The sequence below is a fragment of the Muntiacus reevesi genome, chromosome 1 (assembly GCF_963930625.1).
Source record: "Muntiacus reevesi chromosome 1, mMunRee1.1, whole genome shotgun sequence".
In the NCBI taxonomy this organism is placed as follows: domain Eukaryota; kingdom Metazoa; phylum Chordata; class Mammalia; order Artiodactyla; family Cervidae; genus Muntiacus; species Muntiacus reevesi.
The window spans coordinates 137,535,836-137,561,388 of NC_089249.1; the positions used below are offsets into that span (position 1 = coordinate 137,535,836).

Below are 25,553 nucleotides of genomic sequence, written 5' to 3' on the forward strand. Positions count from 1 at the left end.
TTACCCTGGTCAGGCTGGATCCAAAACTATTAAATGGAAAATTCCAGAAATAAAGAATTCTTAACTTTTAAACTGCACCATTCTGAGTAGTGTGATGAAATCTTGCATTGTCCAGCTCCATCCTACCCTGGATATGAATGATCCACAAATCAGGCCTGTCAGTCACTTAGTAGCCATCTTGGTTAGCAAAACAACTTTCCTGTATTATAGTGGTTATCTTCAGGTGACTCTTATCTTACATAATAAGGGCCCAAAGAACAAGCGTAGTGATGCTGGCAATTTGGATATGCTGAAGAGAAGCTGTAAAGTGTTTCCTTTAAGTGAAAAGATGAAAGTTCTCAACTTATTAAGGAAAGAAAAATAGTTATACGCCAAGCTGTATGGTAAGAATAAATCTTCTGTCCTTTAAATTATGAAGAAGTAAAAAGAAATTTGTGCTAGTTTTGCTATCATACCTCAAACTGCAAAAGTTACAGCTAGAGTGTGTGATGAGTGCTTAGTTAAGATGCAAAAGGCATTAAATTTGCACAATAAGGTATTTTGAAATTGAGAAAGAAACTACATTCACATAATGTATATTATGTGTATATTGCTATAGTTCTGTTTTATTACTAGTTACTGTTGTTAATCTCTTGCTGTGCCTAATGTAGAAATTAAACTTTATGTTTTATTTACAGGAGAAAAACATAGTATATTATAAGGTTCAGCACTATCTGTGGATTCAGGCCTCCATTGGGAGTCTTGGAATATATTCCCCACCCATAAGGGGGGTCTACTGTGTAAGGCTTTGTTTTCCATTGAAGTCTAAATACTCTAAGGACGAAAAAGCGAGTACGTCATTTAACCCTTATTATAATTTGGTTATATTATAAAATGATTTCATTTGGTTTCTTTTGGAGACCAGGTTTTTAAAAGTCAAGGGAAGGCACTATCCAGCGGGAACGTGATACAGAAGAATGCCAGGGTCTACAGGAAAAGCCATACCGACTTCACAATTTGTCCTGCGGTGCCCTCTGTGCAAAATTTTGAAAACACTGTTACAAGGATGAATCTATTTAGTGATACACAAATAAGAATTTTAGAGCACAGAAACAGGAAATTCCTGCATGAAGGGAGGATTACTGCCTGGGCTGTGTTTCTTCATACTTGATCTTAGCCAAAAGGCCAAAAAGCTATGTTTCTTCATAAATAAATTACCAGGAAAGTTTGGCCCCAAACCCCACTACTAACCAAGTTAATGAAAGTATTGCAGAAACTATCTTTTTATTTTTTCCATTATGAAGCAATTCAAACTTCAGTGGTGAGGTTTGATTCTTACCGCTTTGATTTATATGTTTGTTTATAATGCTGTGTACTTTTGGTTAGACTTTTGCTTTGTCTGCCTTCTCTAGGATTAAAAGATCTTTGTCTCCTTCGCTGACTGAAGTTATGCAAGTACCTAGCAAGTACCTGATGTGCAGTATAGTATAAATGAACATTTCATGAACAATTTAAATGAATGACTGTTTTCATGGATACCTTTTTAAAAAAGCAATTGATATTAAAGATTTACTGAAAAGCAATTTGGCAACTTGCATTAAGTACCTTAAAATATGCTCAGCTCTTGATCCAATAAGACCTAAAGGCAGAAGGAGAATTTATATACAAAGCTATTCAAAGAAGTTTATTGATAATGGAAAAATGCAATAACCTAGATATTGTTTAAATAGAGAAATGGTTAAATTATATTACATCCATAAACTGAAGTGCACCCATTAAATAGGTTTTTAAACTCAACAAGGTAGATTAAGTAAGAAAATCAGGATATAAAACAGTACTTATACCACAGCACCAACCATTTAAAAAATATGTGTACAGGAAAAAACTGGTATTTAATCCATTAAAATGTAAATGATACTTATTTCTAGATTGCATATTACAATAGATTTGCATTGTTTCTACAAATAGAAAAAAAGAGATAATTTTTCAAAATGATTTTATGCTAGCACTTTCCCTAACACATTTTTCCTGTATCTTGTTTAACGTGTCTTAGAAAGCAATTTGTACCAAGAGAATAGTTTACGGTTCCTCTTAGCTAACATGTTAGTCCTGGATAGATGCAAGTTTTCAGAGATATTTAATTTCAGCTGGCATTTTTGCCTCTTGAGTGATTATTTAGGAAACAAAGACTTTAAATTTAGAATTGTAGGATAGCTGTGACGTCCCCATCCCTTCTGTGTGTAGTTTCAAGCCTTTACTTTTAAAGGAGAACATCTGTGGTTTGTGGTCCTATACAGTTGTTCATTGGTATCCATGGAGGATTAGTTCCAGGACCCACTTTGGATACCAAACTCGGAGGAAGCTTGAGTCCCTTAACTAAAATGGAGTTTGTATTTGCCCTTAACCCATGCACATCTTTCCATATACTTTAAGTCATCTCTGCTGCTGCTGCTGCTGCTGCTAAGTCACTTCAGTCGTGTCTGACTCTGTGCAACCCCATAGACGGCAGTCCACCAGGTCCCCCCGTCCCTGGGATTCTCCAGGCAAGAACACTGGAGTGGGTTGCCATTTCCTTCTCCAATGCATGAAAGTGAAAAGTGAAAGTGAAGTCGCTCAGTCGTGTCCAACTCTTCCCGACCCCATGGACCGCAGCCTACCAGGCTCCTCCGTCCATGGGATTTTTCAGGCAAGAGTACTGGAGTGGGGTGCCATTGCCTTCTCCTGAAATAATCTCTAGAGTACTTAAAATACTCAGTACAGTAAATGCTATGTAAATAGTTGTAAATACAGTGTAAATGCTATGGAAGTAGTTGCTGCTGCTGTTGTTTAGTCGTTGGGACCTCATGGCACGCCAGGCTTCCCTGTTCTTCACTATCTCCCAGAGTTTACTCAAACTCATGTCCATTGAGTCGGTGATGCCATCCAATCATGTCATCTTCTTCATCCCCTTCTCCTTCTGCCTTCAATCTTTCCCAGCATCAGAGTCTTTTCTAAGGAGTCAGCTCTTCACATCAGATGATCAAAATATTGGAGTTTCAGCATCGGTCCTTCTAATGAATATTCAGGATTGATTGCCTTTAGGATATCAATGACTGTTTTGATCTCCTTGCAGTCCAAGGGACTCTCAAAAGTCTTCTCCAACACCACAGTTCAAAAGCATCAATTCTTCGGCATTCAATCTTCTTTATGGCCCAAGTCTCACATCCATACGTGACTGCTGGAAAAACCATAGCTTTGACTATTTGGACCTTTGTTGGCAGTCTCTACTTTTTAATATGCTGTCTAGGTTTTTCATTGCTTTCTTCCAAAGAACTAGTTGCTGGTGTGAGGCAAATTGGTTGTGCTTTTCAAATTTTCTGGAATTTTTTTTTCCAAATATTTTCTACCCTTTGTTGGTTAAATCTGTGAATGTGGAACCCATGAATGTGAAGAGCTGACTGGAGAATATTTCTGAAAGCTGTTCCACTTCGAGGTACAATGGACCCTTAACACAAGGGTTGGGGTGCTGACCCTCCACACAGCCAGAACTCCTTGTATAATTTATAGTTGACCCTCTGTATTTTTGATTCCACTGTATCCTGTTCTGCACTGTGAGTTCAATCCACCACAGATTGTGTAGTGCTGTATTATTTATTGAAAAATATCTAAGTATAAGTGAATCCACACAGTTCAAACCCATGCTGTTAAAGGGTCAACTGTAATTGGTTAAAGAAAGAAATCAATGAGATTGCTGAGGACTGGTGGTAAGAAAACTTGTGTTCTGCTTTAACTGCTCTTTACTCACTAACAAGAAAACAAGTCATGCTTCAGTTTCCTCATTTGTAAAATGATGCAAATTGTAATATCAGATTTGTCTGATGTAAAGGTCAAACACACTTATGTATACTATAATAAATGGTAAGAAAATGTTAATTATCAATTTGAATAATCTTGCTAAGCAATTCTAGATTTCATTAAAATAATTGGATTATCTACTAAATTCTGACTATTCTAAAATGACATCAAAAGTCCTAAGAATTTTAACAGTATCAATTTAAGTTGGAATACCTTAAATTAAAAACTTACTTAAGAAAAAAAAAAAGAGAGAGAACTGATAACCCGTATTGCAAATGATTCCCTTAATAATGTGTTTCTAAGATTTTGACATAGAGGGCACCAAAAGAACTTTTTAACCTTACCTTTGGCTCTATGGCTCCCTCTACTTACTTGGTGGCCATTAATATTTACAATGTGTGTCAAAGTGCTTTGAAAACATACAATAATTCCAAGATGTTATATTATGTAAGAATGACATTAACAATGCTGTGATTACAATTAAGTCCTTCAGTTCTGAAAAGAACATTTTAAATCTAGTGTGTAAGCTACCCACAGTACAGAGACATCTCAGGAAAAGGACTGGGACCAGCATGGAGTATTATGACAATTGCAATAGGTTCATTTTATTATTTACTTACAATTAAAAATAAAATCTTAGCCAAATAGACTTTATTTCTTAATTTAATTTTTTTTTTTTTTTTTTGGTTGTGCTTGCAGCTTGTGGGATCTCAGTTTACCAACCAGGTGAATTTATTGGCAATGAAAGAGCAGAGTCCTAGCCACCAGACTGGCAGGGAATTCCCTGGCTAAGCTTTTACAGAATAACATTTAAATGACTAGAAAATTAACCGAATAATATTAAGAGCAGGAAAATATCTAAAAATAAATAGCTCAGCTAGGTTATACTGAGAATTAAAAAATCCCATGTTGAAGAGTTTTAACTTTTTATGTTTGCTTTGCATTTAGTAAGTAATCAATCTTTATTGAATAATTTTGTGTCTCCCTTAGGAGAATATATTTTATCAGAATGGCCTAAATAGTGTACTGTAACTCTTAGTAAACTCTTTTTTAAAACAAGGACTAGGGGGATACTTGACAATCACCTGGGATATTTGTGATGAATGCTGACTCTTGACCCCATCCCCTCTACCTCAGATCATGGACTCAGACACTCTGGGAGAGGCCAGTGAACATGCGTACTAAACAAGCGCCCCCAGCTGGTTGTTATACCTTGAAATATTTGAGAACCATTACATAAATTGTAGTCAGCCTTAACAAAATCAAAGTAAAATAACAATTTAAATGTTATCTATCACCTGCCCTAGTGGGTATGATGAACAGGGAAGCCTGGCGTGCTGCAGTCCATGGGGTTGCAAAGAGTTGGACATGACTGAGTGATTGAACTTAACTGACCCGCCCTAGAACAGTTTTGTCGATTTTGATAGAAATCAGGGAGAAAAAAAAGATATGCTTAGAAGAGAGACAAAGTCAAAAGAAAAGCCGAAGAGATTAAATATAGAAATACACTCACCTATTTCAGGAGTTTTATGAAAAAAGGGTGAACTCCAGGGCTGCCAGTACCTTTTACCTGTTTCTTGACATCTCACTTGAAATACATACATAGCATTTGGCTGCAAGTAGAATTCTGACTGTTGCTCGTATGTAAAATTGGTGTCAAATTCTTTAACCTAAAATGGATGAATAACCATAGTGAAATACCATAAAGAAATAATGCAGTAGGCTTTTAAAATAAACAGTTATTAGCAGAAACATATTGTGGGGCACATATTATGTTCCAGACCCTTCTCAACCCTGGGAAAACAGAAACAGAATACTTTGTATAAAAGATAGTCAGAAATAATCAAATACATGTTATTTAACCTTAAAAGACAAATACGCATTGCTTAGTGTTTGACAACTCTCTCAAGCTTTTAAATCTCAAGAAATTTCAATGTGTAATATACTCTTAATTTTGACTCAGCTGATTTTAATAGGATAGGAGGAGGGGAGACCTGATAGCTACTGTTTGAATTCAGTCCTTCTTCCCTCCCCCATCTGTCTGTCCGTCCCTGTCGCTATGCAGTTGGGTATTTAGATCAGTAATTCTTTCTGAATGATGAAATAATTTCACTTGCTAATGATGACTTTTAGAAAAAATTACCTACAAACTAAGCTGTTAAATTGGTGCTTATTGCAGATCTATCCATTCTATAAGGATATATAGGAAAACAAAACATTTAAGATTGTTGAACTGTGAAAATCCAATGGAAGATAAGCAAAAAAAAATAGCTGAGGGATTAACTTAAAAGTCATGTTTCTGGGGCACTACAATCTGCCATAAAATATAATTAAAAAGGATCCCCAGACAAGCTGGTTCAGAAGGGAGAAAGAAATCAAGGCACTTACACAGCACATCAGCATGTTGTAATAAGTGGATCTACTGATAAAAAAATGAGGCACAATTGAAAGGTAAACATAAAAAAATTCTAGGAAAGCATTTATTTATTAACAGCAACTGGAAGAAAACAATGGCCATGAAAGAGAAAGTTAAAACTATCACAAAAAATCACAAAAATTTTTTTGTGCTTGTGAAAGTTAAAACACACACACATGCTGCTGCAGCTGCTAAGTCGCTTCAGTCGTGTCCGACTCTGTGCGACCCCATAGACGGCAGCCCACCAGGTTCCTCTATCCCTGGGATTCTCCAGGCAAGAACACTGGAGTGGGTTGCCATTTCCTTCTCCAGTGCATGAAAGTGAAAAGTGAAAGCGAGGTTGCTCAGTCGTGTCCGACTTTAAGCAATCCATGGACTGCAGCCTACCAGGCTCCTCTGTCTTTGGGATTTTCCAGGCAAGAGTACTGGAGTGGGGTGCCATTGCCTTCTCCTAAACACACACATACACACACCAAAACAGGGTATTCACATCATTTAGAGATTCTTCTGTTAAAACCCAATCTTAATATGTCTTATACACTTAAATTGTAAAAGTTATATAAAGGTCTGTTTTGGGAGATCATGTTCCCTGAAAGATATCATTCAGAGTTTCCATAAGCCATATTTTTACCCATGGCTCTTGAAATTTTCTGCTCTTTTAAATTTGAGTGGAGGCTTCTGGAGTCTCCTGAGATACGGGAGAGATTTTACTAGTGCCAAACTTTAGCTTCCATATGCACTATTCTCCCATATGTCTCTTGCCATTATGTTTATAGATAAGTCCTCTAAGAAGAGAAATACCCTAAAGTTACAGCCAGAATTCTAAAATAGAAAGAATTTTATGGAACTGTTAAAAGTTGTTTCTACTAAGAAGCAAACCAGGTGAATATTTAGGGCCTTGCAAGCTCAATATGGTACTTCAAAATAATACTTTCAGAGGCTAAAACAGGCATTGAGAGAGTTGGACCTAATTGTGTTCCTATGGAGAGGGTATGATCTCAAGTGCCAGAAATATAACTTCATTTTTATAGCAGCTAATTTCTTTTTAGAGCCTCAGTTCTCAAGGTGGGAGGCCTGGGAACTTAACTCCATCATTTTGAGGTACTGCTTTTCTTAAGTTACACCTAAGTTTCTGGGAGCATCCTTGGGTGAAGGGAAGAATCGCACACTATTCAGCGTTCTATAATCTAACTCCCTCTGACTCCCAGCCTGGAGCATGGCACAGGGTAAGGGGTCCTGCTCATCAAACATGAGTCTGAACATTTTTTGTTCTTCCCCCTTACCAACCCATTTCCTCCTGTCTCTGCTCAGAAGCCTCTTTTTTTCCATATTTATTTATTTTCGGTTGTACTGGGTCTTCGCTCCTGTGTGGGCTTTTCTGTCGTTGGGGTGAGTGGGTGCTGCTGTCTAGCTGCAGTGTGCGGCTTTCTCATTGCGGTGGCGTCTCTTGTTGCAAAGCGTGGGCTCTGGGACAGGTGGGCTTCAGTAGTTGCAGTTCCTGGGTTCTAGAGCACAGGATCAGTAGTCGTGGCACACGGGCTTCGTTGCTCTGAAGCACGTGGGATCTTTTTGGAACAGGGATTGAACCCAAGTCTCCTGCGTTGGCAGGTGGATTTTTTACCACTGAGCCACCAGGGAAGCCCTTGGAGCCTTTAGCTGGTGTTTGGTGTGAGAAACTTGCTCAAGGTTGTACATCTAGAAAGTGTCATAACCAGGCTTTGAACTCTGGAGCCTGTGCACTTAGCCACAGGCTTTCTGTGTAACTGCCCACCACTTTGAAGTAAAGAGCTTCCTTCCAGCAATTACCTGGTGGAGACAGAGCTGAGGTGGAAGGGCAAATCTGTAGTCCTTTGTGTCTGCCTATTCTTCATGACTCTCATTTCCCGTCTCCTTACAGGGGGGTAACGATAACATTTTATGCATGATCCAGATGAAATTGATGGGTAACACGTGTGGAAAACAAAGCTTCATTCTGGCTGTTATCAACTGGACTTGGATCATCTCTGTGAGTAGTTACATTTGGAGGAATTATGGTAAAAAGGGTAGGATACAGATTTTGGACTGAAACTGGTTCCTTCATTTTCCAAAAATTTTTGTGTCCAAAGTAATGTAGGGTCTGTGAGACGTACTTAGTTACTATACTAACACTGTAAGCTTGGAGAACCTGGCTTAAGCTCTTTCAAGCCCTGTGCCTTCATTTCTGTGATGGAGCTGATACTACCTATCACTAAAGATTGTGATAGAGATTAAATGAGGTAAAAAATATTCTTTCAGCTCCTTCATTTGCCTGCTTCTGATAAAGAGAACATTTTGAGGAGTTCCAATTTACCTCTAGTTACCAAGTTTCACAGTGGCATATATAGCACCACCAGGGGGAGCAGAGAACAAGAGTTTCAACCAAAAAACACTTGGTTTCTGAAAATCTATTAGGAGATACTGATACTATAACAGCTTTCTATTTTCTAAACATTCTTATAGCTTATTACTTCCTCCTACTTGTGCCAAATAAGGGAATTTCATATTCTTAATATCATCCTATGACCATGACACTACCCGTGCATGTGTACGAAGTCACTTCAGTCGTGTCCTACTCTTTGGGACCCTAGGGACTGGACTGTAGCCCGCCAGGCTCCTCTGTCCACAGGGATTCTCAGGCAAGAATACTGAAGAGGGTTGCCATGCCCTTCTCCAGGAGATCTTCCTGACCCAGGGATTGGACCCAGGTGTCTTATTAGAGTAAAGCCTCATTCAGTCAAAGTCTAAGAGTAGAGTTTCATTTGGGCTGTTTGCTAATTTACCTAAATTCCACATATGCAAAAGATTGGCTATGAATTTTTTTATTTTGGTCATCCCAGGCTTTATGCTTGGAGTTGTTGTGAACACAAATGCCATAATTATTTAGTCAAGGGGTCCAGTGGGATCTTTATTTGGTTATTTACTAAGTGATGCAGAACATGGACTTGCATCTAAGTGTAATCTAAACAACGAAAAGGTCACATTTCTCATTTAAATGAAGAAGGGTAAATAAACAAGTTGGCATTGGGGGATTTAAAGAGTAGTTGTTGGAGTGTGTGGTAAAGTTAGTATAGTTTTACCCTCACTTTTTTGACACTGCCTAAACATACTGCTTTCTATAGCAAAGCAAAAGTTCATTCGTGTTCAGAAGGTGAAGGCTTTGAAGTCATGTTAATCATCAGAGAATAAATGTGTGTCATTTCACTTAACTCCCTGAAAACTGACAAATTAATACATGATACATAACTCATAATTAAGCAAAGCCATAAACTCCATTCCCTAATTATTTTGACTAAACTGGCAGCTACAGTCCATGGGGTTGCAAAGAGTCTGACACAACTGAGCGCACACACACACACACACACACACACACAAATGGCAGTTTATTGTACGTGAAAGTAATAAAATGGCATTTCTTTTCACATACACCAAAATTGGTACTTTTTCCTCAGTCAGATTACTGTTCCCCTATATTTCAAAATACTGAGTTTTTATTACAGTGTTCACAGGTGCTGCCATGTGATGTGATTTTTATTAATGAAACTTGCACCTGTGCTTCTCCTAAGACACTAACTTGCTAACTTACTGTTGGTGTTTAAGGATGGTTGATTTGCCTGGACATTCACTTTTTTTTAATCTTATGCTCATTTAAAACTAATATAGTAATAAATCTTACATGTTGAATTGTGCATTTTTTCATTTAAAAAGAGATACCCATAAATCTGAAGCTCTTTTTGAACAAATTTTATTTCCCTGAATGCCTGGTAAATTTCAGCATAGAATACTTACATTTATATTTATAATCACTGATACAAATTTCACCCTGTGACACTGACTTATAAGGAGCTAAATAGATGAATCCCTCCTAGTTGGACATTTGTCTATTTACTAGTTTACAAAAGGCAAGGGACCTTTTCAAGAAATTCACCTCTTTATTTGGAAGCATCATTATTAAAACTAGAGTAGTTTGAATATCACACAATCAGATAAAAACATGTAAAATCATTATACATCCACTGTGGTCATTGACTTGGCTAGCTTGTCTTTTACTCACTTACATGTAAAAGGAAAGTAAATTTAGCTTACATTCCAAGTTTCGTTTGTTGTAGCTTTATATCTCATTTCACAGGAAACTTTTTCAATTGATGTTTGACTATTCCAGTGGATTACAGTCTTGGACACTGTAGTATTTATATCCTCAGCCCTGGAAATAATGGATGCAGAAGGTATCACTAGAAAAAAACATAAATCCAGTAACTTAAAACTTGCCTAGGAAGAAATTGGTATTTTTTCCATCAATATTTAGACATGTTAAAACTCAAAGTGTTAAACAAAAACACTCATGATCTAATTAATAATTAATGAAATTTTTCTTGTTTTCTAATTTATTATGTAAGAGAAAACTGCTGTTATTAATTAAAATTCCATTCCACCCATTCTCCATTTCTTTTAAATGGAACTTTAACAGTCTTGTCTTTTCCCACCTCATGCTGCTTTATATTCCTAACTCATGAAATCTGAAGCCTGGCCTATTAACAGAAGAATATAAAAAAGAGGTAAAGAAGATATCTCTTCTTTCCTGTATATGTTTAGGGAAAAATTATGTTTTGCATCTAAAATTTAGTTCAGAGAATCTGATTTGGCAAAATGTTGAGTTGAGATCTTTCACAATCCTATTATTACTCTCCTGTGTCATAGGGAAACTTGTACAAATATTTGCTCACTTGTTTTGTTAGCTATTAAAGTAAATCTGTACTTGAAAGTATGACTTGAACAGTGTCTCACAAGACTCCAAGACTTTATAAATTATTGCTGTGTTGTGTGATTATGATTTTCAAAGAAAAAGAAAGTGAAGTTGCTCAGTCATGTCCAACTCTTTGCGACCCGTGGACTGCAGCTTGCCAGATTCCTCTGTCCATGGGTTTTCCAGGCAAGAATACTGGAGTGGGTTACCATTTCCTTCTCCAGGGGATCTTCCTGACCCAGGGATCAAACCCATGTCTCCTGCATTGCAGGCAGACTCTTTACCGTCTGAGCCACCAGGGAAGATCAAAAGGAAACTAAAAATTTCCTTTGATTTTCAAAAGGAAACTGAAATTCTGATTGCTAATCTTACTATTTTTCATACTAGGAGTCATGGTGTCCCTGGAATCTCTGTATTTCTAATCTGCAAATTGTTGTAAATTTGTTCTGTCTGAATAGAATACAATCATTGGCATTTCCCACTTCTCCTATATGCATAATAGAACAATGAGAACCTGTGACTTTGTTAGATGTATTTATTTTGGGATTGGCTAAAAAGTTCGTTCAGGGTTTTCTGTACAATGGTACGAACTTTTTGGCCAGTCCAATATTGATTTAACAAATCAGTGTGCTTTTAGGGGCCATTATTACAATTTAATATTCTCTATGAATTCGTTTCCTTTTATTCTAAGTTATAAAGTATTCTTTGGGAAAATTATTATTTTATTTTCAATGAATAATATTACATAAAGTTATGTGCACTGATACATTATTTATAGAAAAACAGAAAAATTAAAGATTTGCTTTCTAGTAACACTGACCTAAAATAAAATCCTTGGGTTTAATCTAGTATGGTGATTTAGTCACTCAGTCATGTCTGACTCTTTGTGACCCCATGGACCGTAGCCTGCCAGGCTTCTCTATCCATGGAATTCTCCAGGCAAGAACACTGGAGTGGGTTGCCATTTCCTTCTCCATAACCTAGCATAGAATATAAGTAATAGTAGTAGAATTAATCTAATTAAAGAGCTTACAGTGCTAAACTTTTATCATCTGAATTCCATAGTTGATTTCCTTTTTCTATTTTAAGCTCCTTGTAATAAAAATCAGAATTCAGAGATTTCTAGAGTCAGGTAAGTGGATCTCTAGGGCTCTGAAACCATTTGCGAATACTTCAGGCCCCCTCAAGACTATAAATTATGCCTCTGCTCCTGTCTCCCATCTCTGAATGTAGCCTGCTACAAATATAATAATGCAAGCATTGTGAGATCCTTTTCCAGAAAGGAATATTCTGGGGAGGAAGAAAAACTCTTCTTAGTCCTATGAGAAATGCAGATAGAACAGTAAGTGTGGTTAAGATAGAGGCTTAGCACAGAGCAGATCAATACAATAGAGATCTAAGGCTTCAGGTTTGCATGAGCTTATATTTTTCAAGTAATTATATAATATGTACTTGACCATTAGTTCGTTATACAAGACTCAAAATGTTGAATTTTTTCTCTCATTGCATACATTTCAAACATTTCCATCAGTTCTTACATTAAGCATTCCTTTCACATGTCATTTTGGCAGTGTTTCTACACTGTTAACTCAGTCCTGCCTTTCAACATATCTCTCTAATTTAATTAAAGCCCAATCCCATAGCTGTTGTGTGGAAATTACTGCCAGGAGAGTCCTCTGCTTCAGTTTCATAGAACAGTTAATTTATCTAATTTGCAGAGTCTCATTCTTAAAGTGCCATAAATCGATATAGCATATTCCAGTAAGTCTAAGGGCTCTGTTGGGAGGGGCCTCCTACATTGTCAACCTGTGTTTTTCAATCTGAGTTTCTTAGAATCCATTTTGGGAGACTGAGAAAGGAGGAGGAGGAGGTGCAGAAACTCCAAACAAGAGGCTCCCTGGTTTAGTGTGAAAAGATTTGAAGGTGACAGTCAGAGGAGATTTTGGAAGGCGGGGGTGATGGTTAACTACAGCAAGTCAGCAAGTCTGAGATGAAATCTGGCTCTCCTCACTTGCTATGTGCTTTAAGGAACGTATTTTATCTCTTTCTTTGTCTAAAAAATGGGCATAATGGTATCATATATGATTTCCAGAATTAAGTGTAATATGCATGTTAATTGCCTGGAACACTATAGGTGTTTAGTAAATGGATACACTAAGATTGTAATAACAATTATAATAATACCAGTAATACTACTAATATTAATCTAGTTCCTAATAATGAATACTGCCAAAATGATACTGAACATGATAACTCTTAACCATTATTAATCCATTGAGAGGAACCTGTTTTTAGGGCTTCCCAGGTAGCTCAGCGGGTAGAATCTACTTGCAATGCAGGAGATGCAAGAGATATGGGTTTGATTCCTGGGATGCAAAGATACCCTGGAGGAGAGCGTGGCACTCCAGTATTCTAGCCTGGAGAATCCCATGGATGGAGGAGCCTGGCAGGCTATAGTCCATAGGGTCACAAAGAGTCGGACACAACTGAAGCACCTGAGCTCGCACATACTGTAACTGTACCCTACCTCAAAATGGAAGCTTACAAAAACATGCAGGTCACGGTCCAGAGAACTGTAACTCCAAGAATATACAATACAGTGGAGCTACTATGCATCTCCACAGTTAGCAGTGTTTATTTTCAAAGCCAATATTCATAGCCTAAGGACAGCTTTTTAGACCAATCCTATTGTGATTAGTTGAGACATTGAGATATTACTTCCAACAGAAGACCACAGTAGTCCCCAAAGGATACTCATGCTGTATCCTGAGAGGTGCCACATCCCCTAAATCGTTAATCAGCAGGAAAGTTGTCACACACATTGCAGTGTGCTTTTAAACAAAGACTGAGGATAGGAGTTGAGATGCCTGGAATTAGAGGCTTCCTAGCTCTGCAGCCTCAACTTGCCTTATACCACCTCAGCGTGGTTTCCTCATGTATAAATTACATTATCTTCTGCAAAATAGGGTTGTCATAAGGATTAAATAAGATAACGTATGTAAAAGCAGTTAGTGCTGAAGAAGTGTGCCATAAGTGTTTGCTACTGAAATTATCTTTAATAATAAAAACAGGGATAATTGGCACTAGAATCTGCAATGAGAAGGTGATTCACACTTGGTGCTCTTTGGCTGAACTCTGGCTTTAGGATTAGAATGTAGATGTAAAGGGCTCAAGGGCAATTGCTTTTTGGAATTTATCTTAAGGAGAAAAACAACTGCTATGTTAAAATTCAGCCTAAAGTTTGTCCGTGGCAGTATAGTTTATGATGGTGAAAAACTGAGAACAATAAAAAGGGATAATTAAAGATTTTAATTAAAAGTAAGCTTATAGATTGAATTAATAGAAATATTTATTCTATATTGTAATTTTTTTTTTAAAGGCAAGTTCTAAAATACCTGAAGCAAAAAATATTAACGTTTTAATCTGGCTGGTATACATAGAGATGTCTACATAATTCTTCACAATTTTCTGTGTTTTTTGTAGAACTTTTCAAACAAAAACATAACCTTAAAAATAGTGCATATAGCAGTATACTGTAATTCTCACAACATAAGATTCATCACACTTTATTATAATGTTTATTCGTTTCCATCATCCCCAGTAGATTACAAGCAAGTACCTTCCTTGTCTGTCTTATTCTCCCTAGCCCTTAGAACTATGCTTGAACATAAGAAATTTTCAATAAATATTGTGAAAAGACACACCCATGTAGAAATAAGACTGGAAGGATATATAAAACAAAGGCAGCTTCACTTACCTTTGACTTGTCTCAGGCAGCAGGTTATGGGTAATGCTTATTTTCTTTATCATGATTTTTTGGGACCTTTAGGGGAACTCCTTTCAGATCTCGACTTCATTTGATTAGGTCAGCACAAATTAGTTGTTTATTTGTAAAAACATTAGAGGATTTTTTTTTTTTTTACAGAATTTTTTATACTTTACCTATATCGTCCAGATGAATTTGTAGTTGTTTTGACTTCTCCATGCCCAGTACATTTGAAGCTTGGACCCAAACCAAATACTTCTTGCCCTTTTGCAGTGAATCAGTGGAGATGTTAATGAAACTTGAAGTGAGATATTCTTGCTCTTCTTCTGTCTCTAAACTTAAAAAAAAAAGAGAAAGATTATGATCACCAGTTATGTTGAATTAATTATTCCTCAATTTTTTGGTGCTGTCTTTTTAGCTTGCTTGCAGAATGCACTTTCACTTTAAAATGAATCAAAATTTGTTTCATTTTTGAAAACATAATCAAGACCATCCAGGGTCACAGTGTGACTTTCATGGGTCCTAAGCACCTTTACCTTCATAAACCCCTTTTGTAAGTAAGATTTACAAGTTTGTATATGTGTAGGTATGTTTTTACATATATATATATAATGTTTATGTTTATATATATATATTGTATATATATATGTATATGCAAGCTACAGCCCATGGGGTCACAAAAAGTCATGACTGAGCAACTGAGCATGCATGAGCACTTATATGTATATATGTTCATACAGATTATGTTTTACAACTGTTGATATAAAAGTAAATATATTAATGTCACATGTTAAAACACTGTCTTTGGCCTAATGGTTCATTTTTTTCTTATGATTTCAAGTGAAATTAAACATTTTCATAGACTTCTGAAGGTACAGCAGGCCCTGGGTGTACCTTTTGTGCCTCTTTGGGGAAGTCAGCCCTGGACACGGTTTGAACTAAGTGAGCTCCCTCTGGGAAGGGGCATTGCATAGGAGTTCCACGCAAAGGCTTTGTAATAAGGAATGCTAACTTTTGTGTTAAATAAGTATTCAAATGTGAAAATAAGAGAATGGCAACTGTGTAAGTAGTAAGTAGGGCATCTTTGAATATTTTTCAGTTAGAGAAAACCACATACATGTTCTTAATTGGTTTGTGGCTAATTCTTTCATCACACATATTGAGACCACAAGTCAAAATGGAAATGTTTTCTCGGACCGACATTAACTATAGCTATTAGGTAATTTAATTCTTCTTTTAAAGTCTACCCTCATATTAGCACCTAGACCACAAAGCACTACTTTAGATGAAAAATCCAATCAAAATGACTGACTAAACTTTAGGACAATTTTTGCATACAACTGTACAGTACAAAGTTTCAAAGTGTCTTCTGTTTTTTCCCTGTGCTAGTTAACATATATAACAAATTATTTGTTGAAGGGGAATTAGTATGATTTATATTTTTCTGATGTTTCCATTGCACCTAGTCCTAGTTGCAGTTAATAGGTTTTCTGTAAACACTGCTGATTTATGGTGATAATGATAAATAGTATCTTTTAAAATTTAATCATTCAAAAAAATTTAATCATTCATTCAACAGTTATTTAACATTTAACACCCGCTGTATTCTAAGCACTACTTTAGACACTGGAGCTACCATAATGAACAGAAAAGGTAAAGCCGCAACTTTTGTAGAGCACACAAATGCATATATAATACGTCTTGTGTTGATAAACACTCAGAAGGAAAAAGGAAGGGGATTAGGAAATGCTAGGAGTAGGGGTAAGGGGGGATTTTTTTAGGGAGGAAGATAAGGGAAGATATGTCTGAGAATCTGAGAAGATAGTGCTGGAGCAGTACAGAATCAAGAACTATGCCTTTCTGGAGGAAGCACATTGTAGGTGATGTGCAAAGGTCCTGAGGCAGGTCCTTGTCTGTCCTGTTCAAGAACAGAAAGGAGGTCATTAACGTTTGGTAGACTGAAGGAGATGGGAAGGGATGAGATGAGAGCAGAGAGTCCTAGATGAGAGGAGATTTATCAGGCACTGTAACGTCACATAGGGCCATGGAAGGATCTCTGAGTAAACCAGCAGACTGAACAGAGGAGTAACATCTGATATGTGTGTGTGAAAAGGATTACTCTGACTATTTGTGAATAATAGGCTGTATGTAGCAGGGCAAAGGTGGAGGCTAGAGCACCAGTTTACTAACCCAGGTGAGAGATGACGTGGCTTGGACCAGACAGTGAAAAGAAGTTAGTTTTTTAAAAATAGATGCGATAAGTTTTTCTCTCAGCTGAATGGGGGCATAGTAGAAAGAAATCCAGGAGGACACCAGTGATTTTAACTTGAATATTGCAAAGGATGGAGTTGCCAGTTACTGAGATAGGGAACATGAGCCTGAAGAGAGGGAACTTAGTATTTGGTTTTGAAAATATTAGCTTTTGGACATTAAGAGGAAACATTGAGGATGAAGTTAGGTAAAATTTGGCTGCAGTTCAAGAGAGATATAGAGATATGGAGTGTAGATACAAATTAGGGAGTTTTACACCATAAATTTGGTTGAGATCTTTTAGATAATGAATGTAGATAAATATAATACGAGGTCCTAGGACAGAGCTCTGGATCACGATTCATTTCAGTTCAGTCGCTCAGTCGTGTCCAACTATTTGCAACCCCATGAACCACAGCACGCCAGGCCTCCCTGTCCATCACCAACTCCCAGAGTCCACCCAAACCCATGTCTATCGAGTCGGTGATGCCATCCAGCCATTTCATCCTCTGTCGTCCCCTTCTCCTCCTGACCCCAATCCCTCCCAGCATCAGGGTCTTTTCAAATGAGTCAGCTCTTCACATCTGTTGGCCAAAGTATTGGAGTTTCAGCTTCAACATCAATCTTCCCAATGAACACCCAGGACTGATCTCCTTTAGGATGGACTGGTTGGATCTCCTTGCAGTCCAAGGGACTCTCAAGACTCTTCTCCAACACCACAGTTCAAAAGCATCAATTCTTTAGCGCTCAGCTATCTTCACCATCCAACTCTCACATCCATACATGACCACTGGAAAAACCATAGCCTTGACTAGACGGATCTTTGTTGACAAAGTAATGTCTCTGCTTTTTAATATGCTATCTAGGCTGGTCATAACTTTCCTTCCAAGGAGTAAGTGTCTTTTAATTTAATGGCTTCAGTCACCATCTGCAGTGATTTTGGAGCCCAGAAAAATAAAGTCAGCCACTGTTTGCACTGTTTCCCCATCTATTTGCCATGAAGTGATGGGACCGGATGCCATGATCTTAGTTTTCTGAATGTTGAGCTTTAAGCCAGCTTTTTCACTCTCCTCTTTCACTTTCAACAAGAGGCTCTTTAGTTCTTCTTCACTTTCTGCCATAAGGGTGGTGTCATCTGCATATCTGAGGGTATTGATATTACTTTACTAGAATAAAGGAGAATTGGCAAAAGAAACTGAGAAAAAGCATCCAGGAAGGACCAAAAGAGAGTGCTGTCCTGGAAGATGAAAGAAGGAAGTAAAAAGTTAAGTTAAATGTTCCTGATAGTAAATCTACCCTTCCTGAAAAGGAAGGTAGGAACTGAGAATAAACTGCTGCATCTGGCAATGGGGACGTCATTAGCAACACTGATAAGACCTGGAGGTGGGGGGCAAAAGCTTGACAAGATTAAAGAGAGGATGAAAAGAGAGGAAGTAGAGGCGGAAAGTATGAACAGCTCTTTTTGAAGAGTTTGCCATATGAAGGAGCAGAAAGATAAATTAGTGGGAGTGGGGGGCCTAGGGAAGGTAGATGCTACAGCATTTTGAAAGCTGATGAGGAGATCCAGTAAAGATAGAAAAGGTGATGGTACAGAAAAAAGGAAGCAATATTGTTGGAGCGATGTCCTCTAGCAGGCAGACAGAGAGAGATCTAGTCTATAGTAGAGAACTGGCCTCAGGCAGTGGTGGTTCATCCACAGTAAGAAGGGAGGACCAAGTGTGGGTTCAGATGTCAGTGTGTCGGCAGATGAGAGAGGTTGTGGTATTTCTTATTACTCTTATTTTCTCAATGAAATAGGAAGTTACTCATCAACAGAGAGTGAGAAGGGGGAGAAGATGTTGGAACCCAAAGATGAAGCAGTAACAAGATAATGGCCTGGTCAGTGGGGGGGTGACTTGACCAGTGAAGTGCCACAGGACTGCTGGGTGGCTATCTGGGCTCAGCTGAAGTGAGTGACCACGAATATAAAGTAACATGGGTCAGAAATTTTGTATTTGTCCCCAGCCACAATTAGCTCTCCAAGCACTGGTGTAGAACCAGTGAGGAGATGGATTTTAGTATATGAACTGATTTTTAAGTCCTAAAAGAACTCAGTAGAAATATAACATCACAGCCTTAAATATATTTGGAATTACATCTGAGAATTTTGTCTGGCTATTATGAATATGAATATAGTGAGAAACATGTGGCAAAAGCAAGCAGGTCTTATAAAGTAGAAGAGTAACAATTGATTTTAGGGCTCTTATTAAAACTAAAAGACCCTATTGGTCTCGCATGGTACCTGAAAATATACTATTGGTGTTTATTCTAAATAGTTTATGAACTTGTCATGCACAGAGATGTTGTCTATTTTTTAAAAGTTTTCTAGCATTTAACATAGTTCCGAGAAGACATGAAATTCTAAATAAATATTTGTTAAGTTGACTTGAATAAAATGGAATGAAGGGCCATCATGCACTCATTTTCATTCAAGTATTTACGGAGTACCATGCCAGATATTGCAAGCGCTTCCATGTTAAAGAAAGAACATATTTACATGAAGCTGTTGAGGGTAACAGGACAACAGTAAGTAGATGCTTAATAGCAGAGGTTTTGTTTATTTTTTTTCCTATTGCCACCCATTGGTGCAATACTTAGCAAAATACAAAGGGGTTGAGAATGGTGTGTGAAAGGTTATGCTGGTGGGGTCACCACAGAAGTCCTGTGCAGAAAGAAGATTCTTGAAACAACATAGACACAATTCCTCTGCTTTACAACTTCAACCCCATACCATCTGGAGGCCCTGATGGACCCAGTGCTCCCATAGAGGGAATGCCATCTTTCTGCCACTGTGGAAACAAGTAGGTGGGCTGAGGTGAAATGCCTCTCTCTGTACATGATTTTACTGGCAAAGAGAACCACAGGAGTTGGAAGTGAAACTGCAAATGCTGATATCTACGCAACAACCAAAGTAGAAAATATCCTGAGAACTCAGGGTCCTGAGTTCTCAGGGTATTAAAAAGAAAAACCTTTTAAAATCTGATACTATCTCAACCAGAAAATTCATTATAAGTCACCTTTTTCCTAGGGGGGAAAGGCCTTAATCATTAGTTAGAAATGAATTTCTGTAATTTTTCTTAATCCATGGATGTATTTTTAACTAATTGTAAGATGAACAGATGTCTATTTTCTTTTCCAACTTGTCTGTGGTTACAGGAGCTCATTCTTTGAATTTGCTAGAGGAATACATTCATTTTTATGCTATCACTTCACATCCTTTATGTTCTTTTTAAGATACAATAAAATTCCACTAATCTGGACTTAATCAATTTAGGATTTGGGTTAGATTTGCCTAAGCTTGGCTATAATTTACTCTCAGTTTCAGGAAAGACAGTGAAAAAATACCTTTTTAATATATAGGACCTTGTGTTATTATTATTCAACTTGATTGTGAAGGGAGGATACAGGAAATGTTCATTTCTAGTTATCAGAATGATCACTCAACACGTGTTAATTGAGCACTTTCTAGATGCCAGGCCTCATCCTAGGCTAAAGAAATATAGCAGTAAACAAAGCAAGCAAAAATTCTTGCCCACATTGAGTTTACATTTCTAGTTTGAATGACTTTAAAATGAGTGACTTTACTATTGATGTATGTACACCAGCTTGAAAATTAGTCTTACTTATTAGACCACATTTGACATTCTTTCTAGATAGTCATCTGTCTAAAGTTATTGCTACTTGAAAGTAAATAAAGTTATTGCTTACAATAGCCTGTAAATGATCATTTTTGTGGCTTTACATTCATCTTCTCTCCCAAGTCAGTCAGGTTTTGATTTTAGAATGAATCAAAAAAGTCTAGAGAGTCAGTCTTGAGCTTCACCGTAATGTTCTAACACTCTAACATGGTCTTTTTGTCAGTTTCCAAGCATTTCCTATTTGTGAGCCTTTTCTTATAATTTGCTTTCTTATAAGTTTTATAATACTTAGTTTTGTATTACTTATACTCACTTCTCAGGAGGCTAGGGCTTAGCAAAGCTAAACAAATTTTCCAAGGTTACTCAGCTAGCAACTGTGGCAGATACTGTTAGATTACTGAACTGCATCCACCGTACGCCTTTCCTGGGTTCCCATCAGATAGAGTAGGTGTGTAATTCAATTCTGGCCAATGAGATGCAAGTAGAAGTTCATTTGAGAATTTCCTTTTCCCTTCACTACTTTCCTGCCTGAAACTTGGATGAGAAGCCTGGATATGCAGTACCCGAGGACTAGGGTCAGTGCTCTAAAGACTGCAAAGAAGAAAGATAGAGAGAGCCTGGGTCCTTGGAGTACAATTGAGTTAACACACTAGCTCTGCACTACCTACCACCATGGCTTGATATAAATAAAGCCTTTTCTGTTTAGGTCACTGCACCTGGGTTTTCAGCTATTTGTACCATTAAAGTCTTCTAACTGATAAGTCTGCAAACTGGATATCAAACATTAAAGTCTAAAGTTCATGTTCTTTCCAATGGATGTTTCTGACAGTTTACTCTTTAATAAACCTAGTCTCCAGACTTTCAAAGTGACTTTTTGAGTACCGAGAACAATTTCAGTGCTCATAACTACTGTAAGTAACCCTTACTTGATAAAGTAGATATGTCCCTCAAAAACCACCATGTATATATAATTTAGACATATATAATTGTCAATGCATTAATGGCTTTTTAAAAATTTTTTAATTTTTTTTCAATTATTTTTATTAGTTGGAGGCTAATTACTTCACAACATTGCAGTGGGTTTTGTCATACATTGACATGAATCAGCCATGGAGTTATATGTATTCCCCATCCCGATCCCCCCTCCCACCTCCCTCTCCACCCGATTGCTCTAGGTCTTCCCAGTGCACCAGGCTGCATTAATGGCTTTTAAAGAGATATATAATAATCTTATAAAATTGTGAGAACATTTTTATGATACTAAATAGGAAATTATGGGTGGTCGACAAGTGTTTTTTAAGAAACAAATTCTTTCAAATTGTGTTATGTCTGTTTCAAGTTTACAACACAGTCTCATTGCCAGAAATCTGAGAAGGCATATTAGCAAGATTTGAGAGAAGTAACCCGTACTCACTATGATGACAATAATCAACAAGATAATAGCAAATATTGACAAGAATGTGGGGAGGTTGGAATCCTTGATGGGACTGTAATGGTGTGGCTTCTTTTTTTAAATTATTTTTAAAATTAACTAATTTATTTTAACTGGAGTATAATTACTTTACAATTTGTAGTGGTTTTTGCTATATGTCTACATGGATCAGCCATGGGTGCACGTGTGTCCCCCTATCCTGAGCCTCCCTGGTGTGACTTCTTTAGAAAACAGTATGACAGTATAAAAATGGGCAGAAGACCTGAATAGACATTTTTCCAGAGAAGATATACAGGTAATCAATAGGCACATGAACAAATGTTCAACATTGCTAGTCATTGCGTGCATGCTCAGTCGCTAAGTCGTGTCTGACTCTGTGATCCCGTGAACTGTAGCCCACCAAGCTCTTCTGTCCATTGGATTTCCCAGGCAGGAATATCAGAGTGGGTGGCCATTTCCTTCAGGGGATCTTCCAAACCCAGGGATCAAAACTGCACCTCCTGCATTGGCAGGCAGATTCTTTACCACTGAGCCACCTGGGAAGCCCAATGCTAATAATTAGAAAAATGTAAATCAAAGCAATAATGAGAGGGAATGCCCTCTGGTGATTCATTGGTTAGGAATCCACACTCTCTGTCAAGGGCCTGGGTTCAATCCCAGGATGGAGAACTAAGACCCCACAAACTACGTGGCAAGATCGAAAAAGCCCAACAACTGCCCCATCCACCAAATACCAGTGAGATATCACCTCACACCTGTCAGAATGGTTATTACCAAAAACTCTACAAATAGCAAATGTTGGCAAGGATCTGAGTAAAAGGAAACCTTAGTACACTGTTGGTGGGATTGAAAATTGGCGCAGCCACTATAGAAAACAGTATGGAGTTTCCTCAGAAAACTAAAACTAACATATCATTCAGGAACTCCACTGCTGAATATATATTGGAAGAAAATGAAGACACTCATTCAAAAAGAGACATGCATCCTGATGTCCATATATGTATAATGGAATATTACTCAGACATAAAAAAGAATGGCATTATGCCATTTGTAACAGTGTGGTTGGACCTGGAAAGTATTATGCTCAGTGAAATAAGTCAAAGACAAATCTCTATTATCATTTATATGCAGAATCTAAAACAGATGTATATGACAAAAGATAGACTCACAGATATAGGAATCAAACTAGTGGTTACTAGTGGGGAGAGGAGAGAGGGAGGGGGCAAGATAGAGGTATGCGATTAAGATACAAACTATTATCTATGACATAAATAAGCATCAAAAATATATTGTATAGCATAGGGAAATATAGCAATTATTTTGTAATGACTTTAAATGGAGTATGACCTAAAAAATATTGAATCATTATGTGGTACACCTGAAACTAACAAAATATTATAAATAAGCTCTACTTCAATTAAAAAAACAGTGTGGCAGTTCCTCAAAAGTTTAAACTGACTTAGCATATGACCTTACCTTCATGGATCACAGCCTTGTGGTGAAGGGATTTGCGTAACTCAGTGAAGCAATGAGCCATGCAGTGGAGGGCCATGTAAGACAGATGGGTCATAGTGAAGAGTTCTGACAAAACCTGGTTCAGTGGAGTAGGGAATAGCAAACCACTCCAGTATTCTTGCCTTGAGAACCCATGAACAGTATGATAAGGCGAAAAGATATGGTATAGGAAGATGAGCCTGCTAGGTCAGTAGGTGCCCAACATGCTACTGAGGAAGAGCAGAAAAGTAGCTCCAGAAAGAATGAAGAGGTTGAACCAAAGTGGAAATCACGCTCAGTTGTGCATGTGTCTGGTGGTGAAAGTAAAGTCCGATGCTGTAAAAAACAATATTGCATAGGAGTTGAAATTTTAGGTCCGTGAATCAAGGTAAATTGGACATGGTCAAGCAGGCGATGGCAAGAGTGAACACCGACATTTTAGGAATCAGTGAACTAAAATCGACGGGAATGGGCAAATGTAATTCAAATGATGATTATATCTACTACTGTGAGAAAGAACACCTTAGAAGAAATGGAGTATCCCTCATAGTTAACAAAAGAGTTCAAAATGAAGTATTTGAGTGCAATCTCAAAAACAACAGAATGATCTCAGTTCGTTTCCAAGGCAAACCATTCAACATCACAGTAATCCAAGTCTATGCCCCAAGCACTAATACCAAAGAAGCTGAAGTTGAATGGTTCTATAAAGGCCTACAAGACCTTCTGGAACTAACACCAAAAAAAGATGTCCTTTTCATCATAGGGGCCTGGAATGCAAAAGTAGGAAGTCAAGAGATACCTGAAGTAATAGGCAAGTTTGGCCTTGGAGTACAAAATGAAGCAGGGCAAAGGCTATCAGAGTTTTGCCAAGAGAATGCACTGGTCGTAGCAAACACCCTCTTCCAACAACACAAGAGATGACTCTACACATGGACATCACCTATACTGGAATCAGATTGATTATATTATTTGTAGCTGAAGATGGAGAAACTCTATACAGTCTGCAAAAACAAGACCGGGAGCTGACTGTGGCTCATATCATCAGTTCCTTATGGCAAAATTCAGGCTTAAATTGAAGAAAGTAGGGAAAACCACTAGACCATTCAAGTATGACCTAAATCAAATCCCATATGATTATACAGTAGAGGTGATAAATAGAGTCAAGGGATTAGATATGGTAGACAGAATGCCTGAAGAACTATGGATAGAGGTTCATGATATTGTACACAAGGCAGTGACCAAAACCATCCCCAAAAAACAAATACAAGAAGGCAAAGTGGTTGTCTGAGGAGGCTTTACAAATAGCTGAGGAAAGAGAAGGTAAAAACAAGCAGGTAAGAAAAAGATACACCCAACTGAATACAGAGTTCCAGAGAATAGCAAGAAGAGATAAGAAGGTCTTCTTAAATGAATAATGTAAGAAGTAGAGGAAAACAATAGAATGGGAAAGACTGGAAATCTCTTCAAAAATTGGAGATATCAAGGGAATATTTCATGCAAGAATGGGCATGATAAGGGACAGAAACAACAAGGATCTAACAGAAGTAGAACAGATTAAGAAGAGACAGCAAGAATATACAGAACTATACCGAAAAAAAAAACGAAACTTAATGACCTGGATAACCACAATGGAGTGATCACTCACCTAGAGCTGGACATCGGGGAGTGTGAAGTCAAGTGAGCCTTAGAAGCATTACTGCAAACAAAGCTAGTGAAGGTGATGGAATTCCAGGTGAACTATTTCAAATCCTAAAAGATAATGCTGTTAAAGTACTGTGCTCAGTATGCCAGCAAATTTGGAAAACTCAGCAGTAGCCACAGGACTGGAAATGGTCAGTTTTCATTCCAATCCTAAGGAAAGGCAATGCCAAAAAATGTTTAAATTACTGTACAATTGCACTCATTTCACATGCTAGCAAGGTAATGCTCAAAATCCTTCAAGCTAG

General features: G+C 37.5%; 1 protein-coding gene across 1 annotated transcript in view; it reads right to left on the bottom strand.

The window, feature by feature from the left end:
• The window catches only part of IL23R (interleukin 23 receptor), a 64,410-nt gene that overhangs the window by 21,814 nt on the left and 17,043 nt on the right, over window positions 1-25,553 (bottom strand). Inside the window, exons 4-6 of the mRNA XM_065928516.1 lie at window positions 14,931-15,091; window positions 10,331-10,476; window positions 5,327-5,483 (exon numbers count right to left, since the gene is read on the bottom strand). Of these exons, the coding sequence (XP_065784588.1) occupies window positions 5,327-5,483; window positions 10,331-10,476; window positions 14,931-15,091 (464 nt within the window). The remainder of the gene's footprint in view (window positions 1-5,326; window positions 5,484-10,330; window positions 10,477-14,930; window positions 15,092-25,553) is intronic.